The 16507-nt window shown below is 41.8% G+C and overlaps 1 protein-coding gene across 1 annotated transcript in view; it reads right to left on the minus strand.

Annotated features, from left to right (window-relative positions):
* Positions 1 to 259: 259 nt before the first annotated feature.
* LOC145393016 (selenocysteine lyase-like) overlaps positions 260 to 16507 on the minus strand; it is an 87809-nt gene continuing 71561 nt past the window's right edge. The window contains exon 9 of the mRNA XM_080267337.1: positions 260 to 408. Coding sequence (XP_080123463.1) covers positions 260 to 408 — 149 coding nt within the window. The remainder of the gene's footprint in view (positions 409 to 16507) is intronic.

Raw genomic sequence — 16507 nt, forward strand, 5'->3', positions numbered from 1 at the left:
CATTTCTAGTATAAAATTTACAAATAAATTTCTAAAAAAACAATAAAACTCTCACTTTGAAAACCACACAATTACAATCTGAAAATGTATAAAATCCCATTACTGGAGTAAAAAATTAATACTACAAATGTAATGATACTGTAATTATTTACAGTGCAACTTTTACTGCATTTCCATATCTGCTTCTACAATAATTCTTTACATAAAAAAATTCAAGTTTCTTTACTGAAGCTAAAACCAAGAGCTCCATATACATATCTTACACAGACCTCCCAATTAGCTTCTCAATTGCTTGCTTAATATCTTGAATGGCTAAATCAATTTCTTCCATGGTTGTGTCTCGGCCAAGACTCAGACGAATGGTTCGTGAAGCATGAAATGAACACACTCCAGATGCTTCAAGTATACCTGGAAAATATAAATTAATAAATAAATAACACATTCTCACTTCCAACTTTTATGTACATAAGCTTATGAACCTTATACATCAGGAAAACACATACACTGAAACACTCTTTTCTAAGGTCACTTTAATACTGTATCTATGCAGTACAAACTCATTACAATGCAATATACAGTAAGTTTTCAGTATTTAATGAGTATAAGTGTAAAAAATTACATTATGAATGTACAGTACAGGGTCTGTCAAAAAAGATATCAAACTTTTTAGCTAGTGCACCAACTAGCTGGCATAACGTGATTGCGATGGAAGTGCTATTTGCTAGCAACTTTGTGCCTTACTTTAACACTAGCCGCATCACACCACATCATTTAGTCATCGAGGTACACACACTTGAATGAATGTGTGTTTAGTGCACTTGGCAATACCTTGCAAGCTGAACAATAAAGGACCATGATAAGCAATGTGTTTTTAAATTCTGTTTCAAATGGGAAAAAACTTTTACAAAGATTTTTCAAATGTTGCAACAAATTTATAGGGAGGACTGTTTGCGCCAAATGCAATGTCACACGTGGTTCCAGTAGTTCAAATCAGGAAGACACCCACCAAAGGCTCTCCCAATTCTGAATGAAATTCCATGTCAAGAGACAACGACTACACCGAGCAAGTACGTGCTGTGATCTGTGAAAATCGTTGCCTGTCCGTGAAGTTTCCGAAGAAGGAGGCACCTGTAAAAGTTCATGCCACATGATTTTAACCCGCCCCGTCCCGTCGATGTATGGGTACGTTGCAACAGTTTGCATTTGCCAGTCCCGACACCGTACTGGTACGTCGTGCAATTGCAAGGTCCCTAATTTGCACAATTTTAAATTTTCGCGCGTGATTTTTCGTACATATACATGGGACACCTTCTTCTATTCCTCTACAAGATGCCAAGCAGGGACAATGCCTTACACCGCATAACCTCCCCCCTCCCCCCCTCACGCCACTGTCTCGGCAATTCACCTGTTACCAGTGACCTGGCCAGTAAAGACATTCAGGGCCAGAGTGATTCCCCAATCGATGACAATGTGGAGGACAAAGTTTACATAGCATTAGAGGAAGAAACAGTCAGAAATAATGATCAGGTAATGTGGCAAAAGAAGGTCAGGTATGGTGATGAGTTAGTGAGTGAAACAATGCTTATAATGCCTATATTACTGTTTGAAAACCAATATACTCTCGTACTACATATAAATTCGTACCAAGTAAATAAATAAATACCATTTATGAGTGGTGTGAAATAGTTACCCTCCCATAGAACTCGTTTTCTTTAGTGCCAGCCTGTTAGAAAACCCTGTCAGGTAAGGAGGTACTGGTACCTGGGTCGAGTATTTTAAACCTCAGGTGAGCGATTTCTCTATGAATTTTCGATGTTTCCCACCAAAAGCGGAGGATTTACCCCCCAAAAAAAAAATTCGAAAATACCTCGGGATTGGGGGGTGTCAGAGGTGTGAAATAGCTCAGGACGTGATGGGTTAACTAAAATGCTGAAGATGTATTGCGCTGCCACAAAATTGTGCTGTGTCTGCTGACAGATGAGCAAAACGAAAACCATGTCACAGTCAGTCAGGAGATGTTTGATTGTTTGATTGCTGCTAAAAACTTTCTGAAAAATGCCAGAATAGGTGATAAAATGTTGGTGTACAGCTACGATGTTGAAACAGTAGGCAGGCATCACAGTGCATTGGAACATCATCACCACAACCAAAAAAAGCATGTCAGAGTCGCTCAAAAGTGATGGTGATGGTGATGTTGATTGTCTTTTTTATTGGAAAGGTGTCGTTCATCATGAATTTGTTCCACATGGGCAGATCGTCAATAAAGAGTTTTACTTGGACGTCCTGAAGTGTTTCAGTGAGGCAGTGTGAAGGAAAAGGCCTCAGGCATGGATAAACAAACCTGGATGCTGCACAATGACCATCCACCTGTTCAAGTGTCGCTCATTCGTTAGTTTTTGGTGAAGCATGAGATGCCTATTGTTCCCCAGCTGCCCTACTTTCTGGATTTGGCCCCTGTGGACTCACCCCCCCCCCCTTCTTCCCCGAAGTTGGAATCCACACTAAAAGATAGTTGATTTCAGACAACAGAAGAGACAGAAGAATATTCATCAAGTGTACTAAACACATGTTTACTTAAACATGTGTACCTCAATGACTAAGTGGAGAGGTGTGATGTGGTTAGTGTTAAACTAAAGTTCAAAGCCACCACTACAAAGCACTTCCATCACGATCATGCTATGGTATGCTGGGTAGTTAGTGTGTTAGTTAAAAAGGTCAGTTTCTTTTTTAACAGACCTCATATGAAGATATCTATAATAAAAATTGACAATGAAAGTGAAAAGTTAACCCTTACAGCTCTGAACCAAATAAATGACACTTGTACAATCAAGTATCATTGCCATACTGGAACTGCGGCTATGTTTCTAGTGTTATCTGAATAACTATATCATCAAATTATGACTGCGGCTATGTTTCTAGTGTTATCTGAATAACTATATCATCAAATTATGCCGCCTGGTGATTTAGTGGGCAATTAAAGCGCTCCAATCAGATTAAGCCAGTGCAGGTTTATATCCAAGGAGTGGTTGGGGATTATTGCTTATATAATGTCACTCAGGGATGAGTGATGCTGGTCACTCTCATCTCAAATGTCAGGACCAACTTGCCTAGCCCCAGACTCCTACGCTCCTCATGGGGCAACACGTGAGTAGATGATAGTGATGATGATGCACAATACAGGTACTCTTGTCTACCATGCGAGACTACAGTACAGTACATGTAAATATCTATCCATTCAGATAAGTAACAATGACCAACACATTATATATGCCCATGATACGCGTCAAAATAGTTTCGTAAAAATGTATCGGATGCCAGTTCTGAAAGGAACCAAAAAATTTGATTTGTTTGGTGGTAGTTTGAGGAAGTGTGGCAATATTCTACTTTTATAAGTAATTATGATGCTTTCTCTAACCTATTACAGTATTGAATTCACAGCGAAATCAGGCTACAGTCTAAGGGTCCGTGGACTTTCACAACCAGTTTCCTAGGCCCCCAGAGGGTTCAGAGAAAATGCTCAACAGCGGGATAACTAAGATAAAGAGGCGAGGACTGTGTGAATGCTTCTTTTCAATTGCATGCACAATCTACAGTACAAATACAGTATCTCATTAGGGAAGGGGGAGGGGGGGTCTCCGCAGGCCTGAGGCACCATAAAACACAGTGCTACTCTGAGGGTTAATATTAGCTGAACTCAATTTTAACGTTAAGGACGTGTGTAGTTGAGAGGATGCTTTAAGTAAAATCATGTTAAGATATAAAATACACAGAATTTAAGTGGCCTTTCAAGATTTAGTGGAAGTAAAACTGTAGCATCCATACCACTGCTTAGATTAGGCACCCTTATCTTCTAGGCCCTATAGTCAAAAAGAAAATCAAATTCCATCATCCAATCCTATGTAGCCCCATGAGGAATGTGGGAGCCCGGGGCTAGGCAAGTTGGTCCTGACATAAGATGAGAGTGACCAGCCTCACTCATCCCTGAGTGGCATTACGTGAGCAATAAACCCCAACCACCCCTTGGATATAAACCTACACAGGCTCAAGCCAATTGGAGCACCTTAATTACTCACTGTACTACCAGGTGTCATAATTTGGTTATATGGTGACCACCCAGCATAATAAATGGTTTCCGGTGTACAGGAAACTATTTGGCTTGTCACTCAGTGTAGGGTCACCCACAGGCAGAAGGAAGAGGAATGAATGAAGGAAAGAAAGACAGAAGAGGGAGTGTAAAGTCACCTGTAGGCAGAAGGATGAGGCAAGAATGAAGGAAAGAAAGACAGAAGAGGAAGGAAGGGAGGAAAGGGCAGACACCCAAAGCAGCACTACATCCAGTGAGTGGATGGTAAATGCCCCCAAAGTGACTGCAAAATATCATCACCCAAGCATGGCACATACAATGTCTCTGAAGTAAACATTCCAACCATAACACTCTCCTTGTATGTCCAGTCTCCAGAAATATTTTCCCAGAGTGAGCTACCCTACCTGCCTGGTTTCACATGCATTACGTTTTTTTTTTCTTCTTCTTCTTCTTCTTCTTTTTTCTTTTTTTTTTTTCCATTGTATTCTGTTGGCCATTCTATACCCTCCATTCCTCTAAGCTGTTCAGCTTCACAGCAAGGTCTATGTAGAAGTCCTTTGGCCTCCACAGTGCAAGTACAGTATTTAGGTGGTAGTAGTAGTAGTAGTAGTACCAGTAGTAATAGTAGTAGTAGCAGTAGTAGTAGTAGTAGTAGTAGTAGTAGTGGTAGTAGTAGCAGTAGCAGTAGTGGTTGTTGCTGTTCCCTAGACAGTTTGACCGAACAGCGCCGAGTCCCTAAGAATGGCCATGGCCAAAACTGGGCTTTCCCACAGAGCTCTCAAGAAGTGTATGTTAGTTTTTGGTGCAAGCAACTGTATGCAATGCAGTCTTCCATAATGTGCTCAATAGTATGGGGTGCTGTGTTGCATCCCGGACAGGAGTCAGCAACAGAGTCATCCAGCCTCTTCTGATAAGTCAAGAGGGCTGGATGATGCCCACATCTCAGCCTGGCCAGGTGGACCCTGTCCTCACGAGGGAGGTAGGATTCAGAAGGGTGGATATCGGGAGGCAGTGCATGCAGCTGTGTCTTGTCTTTGAGTGACTGAATGGAGCAGCGTGCGATTTAAGCATGAATGTGCTTCTGGAAGCTGGTTTGAGGCACACGAGGGGGGGGGGATAGATGACAGAATCTGTGCATGATATTGTGTACTGGATGTTGTTTTGATAATCCTTGGTGTGTGTGGATGTGCTGCCATCTAGTATAGTGGATGGTGTGGGTTTGTGGAGGCTGTGGCAAGAAGTTGTGTGCCTCTCACGTCTAGGTGATCCTTGACTTTGAGGACTTTGGTTTCTTGGTGTAGGTGGTGTAGGTGTAGTAGCTATGCAGCCCATGATTATTTTTAGGGCCTCGTTGTATGGTCTGTAAAGCGTTGTAGTGTGTTTTTGTGAGAGAAGCCCAAGCAGGGCTTGCATATTTCATCACTGAATGTATACATTGTTCATACACTGTGGTGGTGGTTTCTCTGTTGTGTCCAACTGTTGTATGGGCAAGTGACCCTAGAGTGATGAGTCTTGGTGTTAATTTATTTTTAATGTTTGTGACGAGTTGTTTAAATGACACTGATGCATGTTACACCAATGATTCTGTGTGAGTGTGTGAGTGTGTGTGTGTGTGCGTTCTTACCTAATTGTATTTTTACAGGAATGAGTCAAGCTCGTACTGTCCCGTGTCTTAAACCATATTTATCATACATTCCTTAAATTTATGAACTGTTTTGGCACACACTATTTCATTCCGTGGTGCATTCCACTGATCAATTGCTCTGTTTGGGAAACTAAATTTCCTTACGTCTTTATTGCCTCTCTTTTTATGCAGTCTTTTGCAGTGTCCTCTTGCTGATGTATCCCCAGCGGTTATATAATCATTTATGTCTATTTTCTCCTTCCCTGATATGCATTTATATAGCATAATCACGTCTCCTCTTTTCCTTCTCTCCTGTAGAGTAGGCAGATTCAGTGTTCCCAGTCTTTCTTCGCAGCTTAGATCCCTTAAGCTTGGTACCCACCTTGTAGCGACCCTTTGAACTTTTTCAGTCTTATCTATTTGTTTTTTGAGATGAGGACTCCAGACTACTGATCCATACTCCAAGGTTGGTCTGATGAATGATGTTATTATCTTTCTTAGTATGTCTTCATTTATGTATGTGAATGCTATTCTCATATTCGCAAGCAGTGTATACATGTTCCATACCTTCTCACTGATGTGGTCAGCCGGAGATAGTCTATTATTAATAATCACATCTAGGTCCTTCTCTCTTTCTGATGTGTGTAGGGTTTTATTTCCTAATTTATAATCCCAATCAGGTCGTTTTCCACTTTTACCAAACCTGATTACATGACACTTGTCCACACTGAGTTTCACTTGCCACGTATTGCTCCATTCATGAAGTTTATTTAATTCTTCTTGTGGCTCTTTACAAGAGTCTGCATTAGTAATTGACCTTTGTATTTTTGCATCATCGGCAAACATATTTAGATAGCTTTCATTTCCAATGTTGCTATCTATATCATTTATATACACTAAAAACATGATTGGTGCCAGCACTAAGCCCCGTGGAACTCTGCTAGTCACTTCTCTCCATGAAAGGTATGTACCTTTCCTTCTTGCTGGAGGTTTGCTCTCATTCAGCCAGTCCCAAAGAAGGGTGACCACTCCCAACCCTCCAACTATCGTCCAATTGCTTTAACGTCCTGTATTTCAAAAGTTTTCGAGTCAATTCTTAATAAAAAAATTTTAAGGCATCTTTCCTATCACAACCTTCTTTCCGATCGTCAGTATGGGTTTCGTCAGGGACGCTCCACTGGCGATCTTCTCACCTACCTTTCAGATTCCTGGTCATCCTCCTTTCGGGACTTTGGCGAAAGCTTTGCCATTGCACTTGACATCTCAAAGGCTTTCGATCGAGTCTGGCATAAATCTTTAATTTCCAAACTGCCCTCCTACGGTTTCTATCCTTCTATCTGTACCTTCATCGCTAGCTTCCTTTCTGGTCGTTCTATAGCTGCTGTCGTAGACGGCCATCGTTCTTCTCCTAGATCTATCAACAGTGGTGTTCCTCAGGGCTCTGTCCTATCACCAACTCTCTTCCTTTTATTCATCAATGATCTTCTAAGCTGTACATCTAACCCTATCCACTCATACGCTGATGACTCCACCCTTCACCTTTCCATTCGGTTCCCGCAATGCCCATCTCAACAGTTACTTCAAGAAACAAGGGATGAGGCTATGGCACACCTAATGTCTGACTTGGCTCATATCTCTGACTGGGGTAAAAATAATATGGTTGTCTTTAATGCTTCTAAGACTCAGTTCTTACACCTATCAACCCGACAAAATCTTCCACAGGTATACCCACTAATGTTTAATAATATTCAGATTAATCCTGCATCATCCTTGAACATGCTTGGGGTTTCATTTACTCGGGACTTATCTTGGAAAGATCATATTACATCTCTTGTAAAATCTGCTTCCAAGAGATTGGGTGTGCTAAGCCGACTCCGCTCTTTCTTCACCCCTGCACAATTGTTGACTCTATACAGGGGTTTTATCCGCCCCTGTGTGGAGTACAACTCTCATGTGTGGGGAGGCTCCCCACATACAGCTCTTCTCAATAGGGTGGAGTCAAAGGCTTTTCGTCTCATTAACTCTCCTCCTCTTACTGACTCCCTTCAACCTCTGTCTCTTCGCCGCACTGTTGCATCTTTATCTCTTTTCTATCGCTACTTTAATGGTCACTGCTCCTCTGAACTGTCTGCTTGCATTCCTCCACCTCTACGACGGGCGCGTAGCACCCGTCTGGCAGCAAACTCTCATCCCTTTTCTGTCCAACTCTCTAATGCAAGAGTTAACCGTTACTCCCAGTCTTTCATTCATGCAACAGGTCAGCTCTGGAACTGTCTCCCTCTGTCTGTATTTCCTCCTGCCTATGATCTCCAGTCTTTCAAACGCAGTGTGTCCAGGCATCTCAAAATGATCGGATCTTGATTTGGCTCTCTATTGTATTTTGTTTTTCTCTTGGAGGGAACTGTTACTGCGGGCTCATGGCAATTTCCCCTTAGTACTGTTCTCATTTCTCTCTTTTTGAGAAAATCTTGCATCCAACAATACAGTTTGCCTCAAATTCCTCCTTGATGGTACAGTTTCCATAAAAGCTTTTGGTGCGGTACTCCGTCAAATGCTTTCTAAAAAGCTAAACAGATACAGTCCACCCATCCTTCTCTTTTCTGTAATGTTTCTGTTACTCTATCACAGCAGCTTAACAGATTAGTAACACCAGATTTTCCTTTTCTGAAACCAAACTGTCTTTCTGTTATCATACTGTGCTCTTCTAGATGATTTACCCAAACTTTTCTTATCAGCTTTTCTAATACCTTGCTTACAACACTGGTTAGTGATTCTGGTCGGTAGTTGAGTGGATTTTGTCTATTTCCTTTCTTGAATAAGGGAACAATGCTTGCTTTCTTCCAAATACCAGGTAGTTTACCTTGTCCTTCTGACACCACCCTGGGACTACAGTCCCCTTTGGTAAGAGTTTTCACATCAATGTCCAAGAGATGACAACTTATCTTGGGGATTTACTTGGATGCGCTTTCCAGTCTTAGCCCCTTAACAACCATCATCATTGATTAATGATCCCAATTTAACTCAGGGCAACAAATAATCTTTTCAATCAATGATTGTCACACAAGGCTTTTTTTTATTATTATCCATCCTAGAAACACTACAGAGACAAACTTTGTTTCTCATCCAAGGTACACATTAAATTTTCATTATAATGAATAAAATAATAAAGAAAAAGGAGTATTTTTCCCTCAACTCTGGCTAGTACTAAAAAACTGGTTTGGCTGAAACTGAGTGAATGCTGGCCAAGCTGGATGTCATTCTAGCACCGTGATTCTGTGTCTCAACTACTGTATACTGTCGCAGTGCCTCCCTAGAAACAGAAGTGCGAATAAGTGTGTTTGCCTTTCATGTCCTCTCCCCACCAAATGCTCATCACCTCAATCCCACTATTAGCCAGTGAAATAACTCAAAATTGATTATATGAGGGAAAAAAAGTCAGCTATGTGGAATGTGAGGTGTAAATGAAGAGAGCAAGAGGGTGGAAGTAGTTAATGTGTTCGAAAGTGCAAGATATGCCGTGATGACACTGCATGAAACGAAGATGAAAGGGTGTGAAGTGGAGGAGTGGGAGGGTGTGAAATGTGTAAGATCGGGAATGACTCGGCGAGAAAGATGCAAGAAAGGAGTTGCATTGTTGATGAATGAGGTGTGGCAGAGTGGAATGAAAGACTACAAATGTGTCAGCTCGAGGTGTATGTATGTCAAGTTCAAGTATGAGAAGGTGAAAGTGGCAGGGATTGTAGCATATGCACTGTGTGAGGACAGACGTGAGAAAGACAGGTTTTGGGATGAGCTGGATGAAGTAGTGGGAATGCCTATGAGCTATAAAGTGATCATAATGGGGAATATGAAAGGAAGAGTAGGCACTGGCCCTGAGGATGACATAATGGGTTGTTATGGAGTACCAGGAGAAAATGATAATGGGAGGCGACTAAAGGATATGAGTCAAGAAAGGAGGTTGTGCATTTGTAACTCATATTTCAAACACAAAAATGCACATAAATATACATGGTACAGAGGGAACAGGGATAGTGTAGAAAGAAGCCTGATTGAATACGCGTTCATAGAGAGGTCGATGATGGCAATGGTTGCTGATAAGAGGGCCGTGAGAGGACGATGTGGAGGTCTGTCAGATCGTATGATTTTGGTATGTGAGATCAAGCTGAGAGGAGTGAGGTAGGTCAGGAGAGAGGGGAGCAGTCAGGGAGAAAGACTGAAAGTTAGATGCTGAGGATCAAAGAAATGGCAGATGATCACAGGACCAAAGTACAGGGGGAGTTAGAATCAGTGAATTGGAATGAAATGGATCTGGACAGCCTGTGGAATGCTTATAGGGACTGCTTAGTTAGGAATGCTAAAGCGGTGTGTGGTGTGGCAAGAGTAACAACAAAGAAGAAAGGTACGGCATGGTGGGATGAGGAAGTTTAGAGAGCGGTGGAGGAAAAGAAGTGGCTAATGTGGTTACAGGACAGGGGTTCAGTTGAAATAAGAACTGATGATACTGAGAGCAAGAAGCCCATAAAGAGACTAGTGAAGAGGAAGAAAAATTAATGTGAACTACTCTGAAAATAGAAAGTTATTCTGGAAAGAGGTGCGGAATTGTAGAAGTGAAAGTGGAAAGATATGTGACGGTGTAAAGGATGTAGGTGTAGATTATTAATCCATGGAAATGCAGTAAGAACCAGATGGAAAGAATATTTTGAAAGCCTGATGAATGGGAGTAGTGAGAGCAGAGTGACTGTAAACATGATTGGTTTTAGGGGTGTGCAAAGAAGGAATGCAATGCCAGAAGACGTGACACTCGCACAGGTGAAGAGTGCTGTGAAGCGGCTGAAAAATGGGAAAGCAGTTGATACTGACGAGGTATATGCAGAGATGATTAAGGATAGTGGAGAGGGTGGAATGAATTGCTTGTTGGAGATATGTAAGAAGGCATGGATGAGTGAAACTGTGCCTGCAGAGTGGAAAAAGGCTGTGATTGTACCCCTGTACAAAAATAAGGGTGAGTGATGTGATGTGAGTGCAAAAATTATCGTGGCATAAGTTTACTGCGTGTGGTAGGGAAGGTATATGGAAGAATTGCTATAGAGAAAGTAAGAGAGATCTCAGAAGTCCTAGTGAGTGATGAACAGAGTGGTTTTAGGAGTGGTAAAGGATGTGTGGATCAAATATTTGCAGTGAGACAAATAGCAGAGAAGGCTTGTGAGAAGGACCATAAGGTGTTCATGGCATTCGTGGATCTGGAAAAAGCATACGACAAGGTGGACAGAGAATGATTGTGGAAAGTTTTGCACATGCATGATGTAGATGGTAAGCTACTAGGTGCCGTCATGAGTTTTTATGATGGTAGTGAAGCATGTGTAAGGGTTAATGGGCATCAAAGTGAATGGTTCACGATCGGTGTGGGCATGCAACAAGGTTGTGTGATGTCCCCATGGTTGTTCAACATATATATATGGATGGGGTGACGAGAGAAGTAAAAACACGAGTAATGGAGAGAAGAATGGCATTGGTAATGAATGGTAATGGATGGAATATCTCAAATTTGTTGTATGCCGATGATGCAGTACTGCTTGCAAGTACCGGACAAGACCGTGGTAAGCTAGTGCAGAGTTTTGCTGATGTCTGTGTGCATCGGACCTTGAGAGTAAATGTAGAAAAGAGTAAAGTGATGGTTACTGAGAGAGAAAGTGACTCCCAGTGCAATATTACAGTGAATGGAGAGAGACTGGAATTGGTGAGAGTGTTCAAATACCTACGTACGGTGACAGAAAAGAAAGGAAAATGTGCAAAAGTTGAAAGTAGAGTGACACAAGGAAGAAAAGTAGCTGGTGCAATGAAGACCTTGATAAGAAACAGAGGTCTGAGTGTTGCAGCTGCATGAGGCTTACATGAAGGAGTGTTAGTGCCAACCATAACATATGGATGTGAGATTATTGTGTGGCATGAAAATGAAAAGTCAAGCGGAAGAGCAGTGGAGATGGGACTGCCGAGGAATGTATGTGGCGTACAGAGGGTGGATAGGATGCGAAATAATGTGATTCGTAAATGATGTGGAGTAAGGAAGTTGGTGGACACAAGAATCGAAGAGAGTGTACTGAGATGGTATGGTTATGTGGAGAGAATGAATAACAATAGAGTGGTGAAAAAGGTATATCTGAGCAAATTTGAAAGAGGGAGGAGGCGAGGTAGGCCAAGAAGGTGGAGAGATATGGTGGATGCGTGTGTGAGGACAAGAAGTTTGGAAGTCGGTGAGACTAGGGAACTGACAACAGATCAAGCTGGCTGGATGAATGTTGTGAGGAAGTGCATGATCAGGGATTTGGCACCCCATTTTAACATGGCAGCGTCTGGACTGACTCAATCGGATACGTTTATGTGAAGCTACAGATCGTTGTGATTGTTTTTGGCGTATCCGATAGAGCCAGGATTCCAGGGGCTTGAATGATGAGTGAATGGAAGCATGCCCCACTGGATTGGGCAAATTTGGGCTGTCTGGATATCGCTACACCTCACCCTGCCCTAGGGTGGGAAAGGTCTGGATGATGATGAAAAAAGTTTTGATATGTAAGCAGCAATCACATTAACCCCTTCGCAACGATGACACTTATGCATCATAATAACCCTCCAATGCGCGCACACTACGACGCCTCCATGTCGTCATATATCAATGCCACCAAAGGAGACAGCAGAGGGTTTAGTTTATTGTGCTAGGGCCTTACATATTGGCTCGTATATGTTATTGTGGATAAATTAAGCTCCATCCAAATTTTTTTTCAGCCAATCCCAATACAGTATATACAGGAGGGCACGTCACTGATGACGTGTTGGACAGTAGCTCTGCATCCCGCAAGCATCAGTCTTGACTGTGTGTCATTGGAGAGTGTACTGTCGTTCCCTCCACAGTGAATTTTACCGAATCACAGCGTATTCTTGAGGAATCTCGCAATTCCTCGAGTGATGAGGACTATCAGCTGTCGGCTCAAGACTCAGATATCGATGACCCGTCGAACATGAAAGTGATGAATTTGATGATATTCACGAAAAAGAAATTGAAGGTGGCTGGTGGTTGATAGGCAACATATTCGCTGACACACGTCCCAACCATTTGCCTGAATTTATGACTGAGTTTTTTGGGCTGAACCCAGCGATCAGCAAATCTGAAATCATGTTGCCTTTGGACTCTTTCAAGCTATTTTTTGATGCAGATGTGGTGAAGTAAATATGTGAGTGGACAAATCTGAAGACAAATAAATTTTTCAGTGAAGACCCACAGAAAGGGGGTAAAGTAAACTGCATTTTTTGGCATCCAGAAAATGATATGTACACTTTTATCAGCCTTTTGTTTCCATGGGAATAACGAAACTGCCCCGCATTTACATGTACTGGAGCAGAAATATGTTGTATAGTATCGTTAGTGGCACAGCCAGGATACGCCACAGCCTGGGCCAAGCAGAGGCGTGAAGGCCAAGAAAATGTAGGCCTAGATTTGAATTCAGAGGAAACATTTCTAACAGGTAAGTACACTGAATTAATTCGTATATATATATATATATATATATATATTCTTTCACTGTACTGTAATTTTTATAGAACTACTCAAAAATACTTTTTGATTTATATTATTTTTATAACAAGCACAAACAGTAACAGATTCAGTCTTACACACATAGGCATATACTCACATACACACATATACACAAACATACAAAACACCATAGCTATTTTCGCAAGATAGCAGCTTTTCCCAAGAAAAGTAGCGTGGAGGGAGGAAGGGGGGGGAAGCCTCGTACACAGTATTATGCAAGATTAGTCACCCTCATGGTGAAGGGGTTAATAGAGAAGCTATTGTTCTGGGACGAAATGAGGACAATAGCGATGTGTTTGATGACTCATGAAGGTTTGGGGGATCCAAAGGAGACACCTGAGTCACAGGGCAACTCAGGTACTTCAGATTAATTGAGGGGAAAGACATGTCCATGCTGACCCACTTTCTCAACAAACCAGATAAAGAGGAAGGAAACACACACATCATTAACCAGGTGGCTGTGGGCCTTATTAAGTCTATAGTACAGTACTGTCCACTACTTTTTCTTCTGTCTGTGGTTTTACTATAATGCGCCACATCTTACTTCTTATTAATTTTAAAATACAGACAGTGGAGAAATTATTAAAATTGCAATTATGTGCTCATCACAAAACTGAGATGTAGGTGAGGCAAGCCACAAACACATTCCATCTCAAGATTTATGAAGTGTATGGTAAATTTAATAAAACTTAAGACTTTCTGAGGCGTCTGTTGTCCATTTTAGGAATATCATAGGCACAACAAAAAAATCTGTACTGTACTGCTGCCAAGACTATCTATGCATTTGTTTACACAGCTGTTGTAGGTAGAGCATATCTGTAAGGTTTCAAGACAATCTTAACATGTCTTGTGACTACTGAACATCAATTATGTGCACAAATACTAATACTCAATATAGCATACAGTTTTATGTTGCAGGCTTGTGATTTCAAAGGGTTATTTTGTAAGTATAAACATGTAGATAAGCCAGACTGTATCTAGACTCTACTAACTGAAACAGCTATTGCCTGGAGTGGTTAGCCAGTACATAATAAGCAGGTTTCCAGATAAAAATGAGTCTGGATTAGGTAGGTTTCTCTGTAGTACACAATTACTTGTTGCCACTGGTATTACACTGATGATATGGGTCTGAAACTTGACTAGGGGCTTCCCCCTAATTATATAAATTCATGGTACACTCTACCCAACAAACTTGTCCATACAGCCACACTCCCTCAATCACCATCTGTGACTCATGGAAGGTAAAAGCGAAATTTATGAATAAATAATGAACAAAGCTTTGTGACACAGATCACCATTTTACTAATAGGAAAAAATTACTTTTGTCAATTAGACATGATTGCAAGATCAGAATCTATGGACAGGTTGGATGGCATGAAGTATAGTAGTGTTAATTTTCACTCATTTCTTTGCAGTTTATGGGAGCCATTCAGCTAAGCTTGAGCACTGCTATGGGTTAATGATTACTCATTGCTCAGAGGACAAGCTGTTAGAATCTTGGCTGATGCTACCATGACTCCATTACCAGTCATAGGTAGATGCCATAAGGCAGGTTATGTCATTTGACCCCTATGGTCAATGGGTGTGGCTGAGTACTGGTACTGCACTTGTATAGCAAAAGTTTGGCATCCCTTTAATCCTCACATACCTTTGCCAGGTAATATCAATGACAATGTGTGAAAGCACCCTTCTTCTGCAAATGTTACTTAGTATCTGCATTTGGCTGTTGCTGCTATTATGGTCCCAGGCTGATCTGGACATGAACTTGGTGACTGCAAGCTGAAGCTGCCTATCTGCAGCCCACTATCCTTCATTCACATTACAGGGAGTGCGAAGAAGTTTATATAACTGGGCAGCTCTCTGCTGCCAATTAATGTGCCACCATGGGAATGCATCCCATTCAAGCACTAGAAGCATTATATAGGAGGAAATTTTATCAGCACTTACAACCTGTACTGTTTAAAACATGTTCATGATCTGCTGAATTATGCATCTGTGTGATCGGACAATGGCTACATCATGGGGTGGGGACTTCTTATAAATGAGTGAGACTTATTTTGCCCCTGAAAAATGAATAAACTTAAGTTTGTCTTTTTTTTTTTTTTTTTTTTTTTTTTTTTTAAATAACATGCTTGCATGTGTCGGCCTTGGTCACCTCATAGCGGCTCTCCATGCTGCATGATCTATGGCAGCCTCCCTGTTCAGTCCCTTAACCTTGAGGTCACATTTAATGACCTCATCCCATGTCTTTCTCGGTCTACCCCTAGCAACCCCACCCCCAATATTAACACTTCTCACCTTCTGCACCCACTTATCATCCCCCATCCTCTCCACATGCCCAAACCATCTCAATCTACCTCTCCTCATCACAACACCAATACACTCCAGTCCCATCCTACCTCTCAACTCTTCCATCGTAAACCTAGCCCCCCCAGGCCTTGCATGCAGGGAAGCACTGCACATTCGCCTAATCTCTGTCATTTCTGTACGTTTGAGCCTGCGAATATCCTCTTCCTTTACTGCCCAGGTCTCACAACCAGACAGCATCACACTCCCAACATATGCTGTATACAAAGACCCCTTAGCAGGTAGGGAGAGTCCTCTCAATGTGAGGAGAGGCAACAGCTCCCTGAACTTCTTCCAACCACTTCTCACCCTAGCCACAGAGATAACTCCAGCCACACCTCCAGCACACAACATGTCTCCCAAATAACAAAACTCTTCCACACACTCAAGAGACTCACCAGCAAGTTCAATCCATTCACACCTGACAATCTCCACCTGCTCTCCCTGACACGCCACACACATAAAATCAGCATTATCTCGCAGTCTACCTCAAATACCACTACATCTCTTGTACACCCATTTATCACAAACACTGCACAAGATGGAATTACTTCCCATGTCCTTGTGGCAAACTGCACATGGCCACTCGTCTCTGACAGTACTGCCACCAACCCCAGATATCATCACTTTTGTTTTCTTTGCATTTACCCTTAAGCCCTTGTGCCCCATACCATCTCTCCACTTCCTAAATCTTTTCTCGGCCTCCCTTTCATTCTCTGCAATCAACACCAAATCATCAGCATACAACATCACCCATGGGAGTCCGTTTCTGAAGTCACGTGAGAGGGCTTTAAGCACAGTAAAACCTCGATATAATGCACTTCAGTAGACCGGAATTCGCTTTTATCAGACTCGAGAAGCTACT

Source organism: Coenobita brevimanus, chromosome 23 (assembly GCF_032717465.1).
Source record: "Coenobita brevimanus isolate Jiangsu-jjx chromosome 23, ASM3271746v2, whole genome shotgun sequence".
Taxonomy (NCBI): Eukaryota; Metazoa; Arthropoda; class Malacostraca; order Decapoda; family Coenobitidae; genus Coenobita; species Coenobita brevimanus.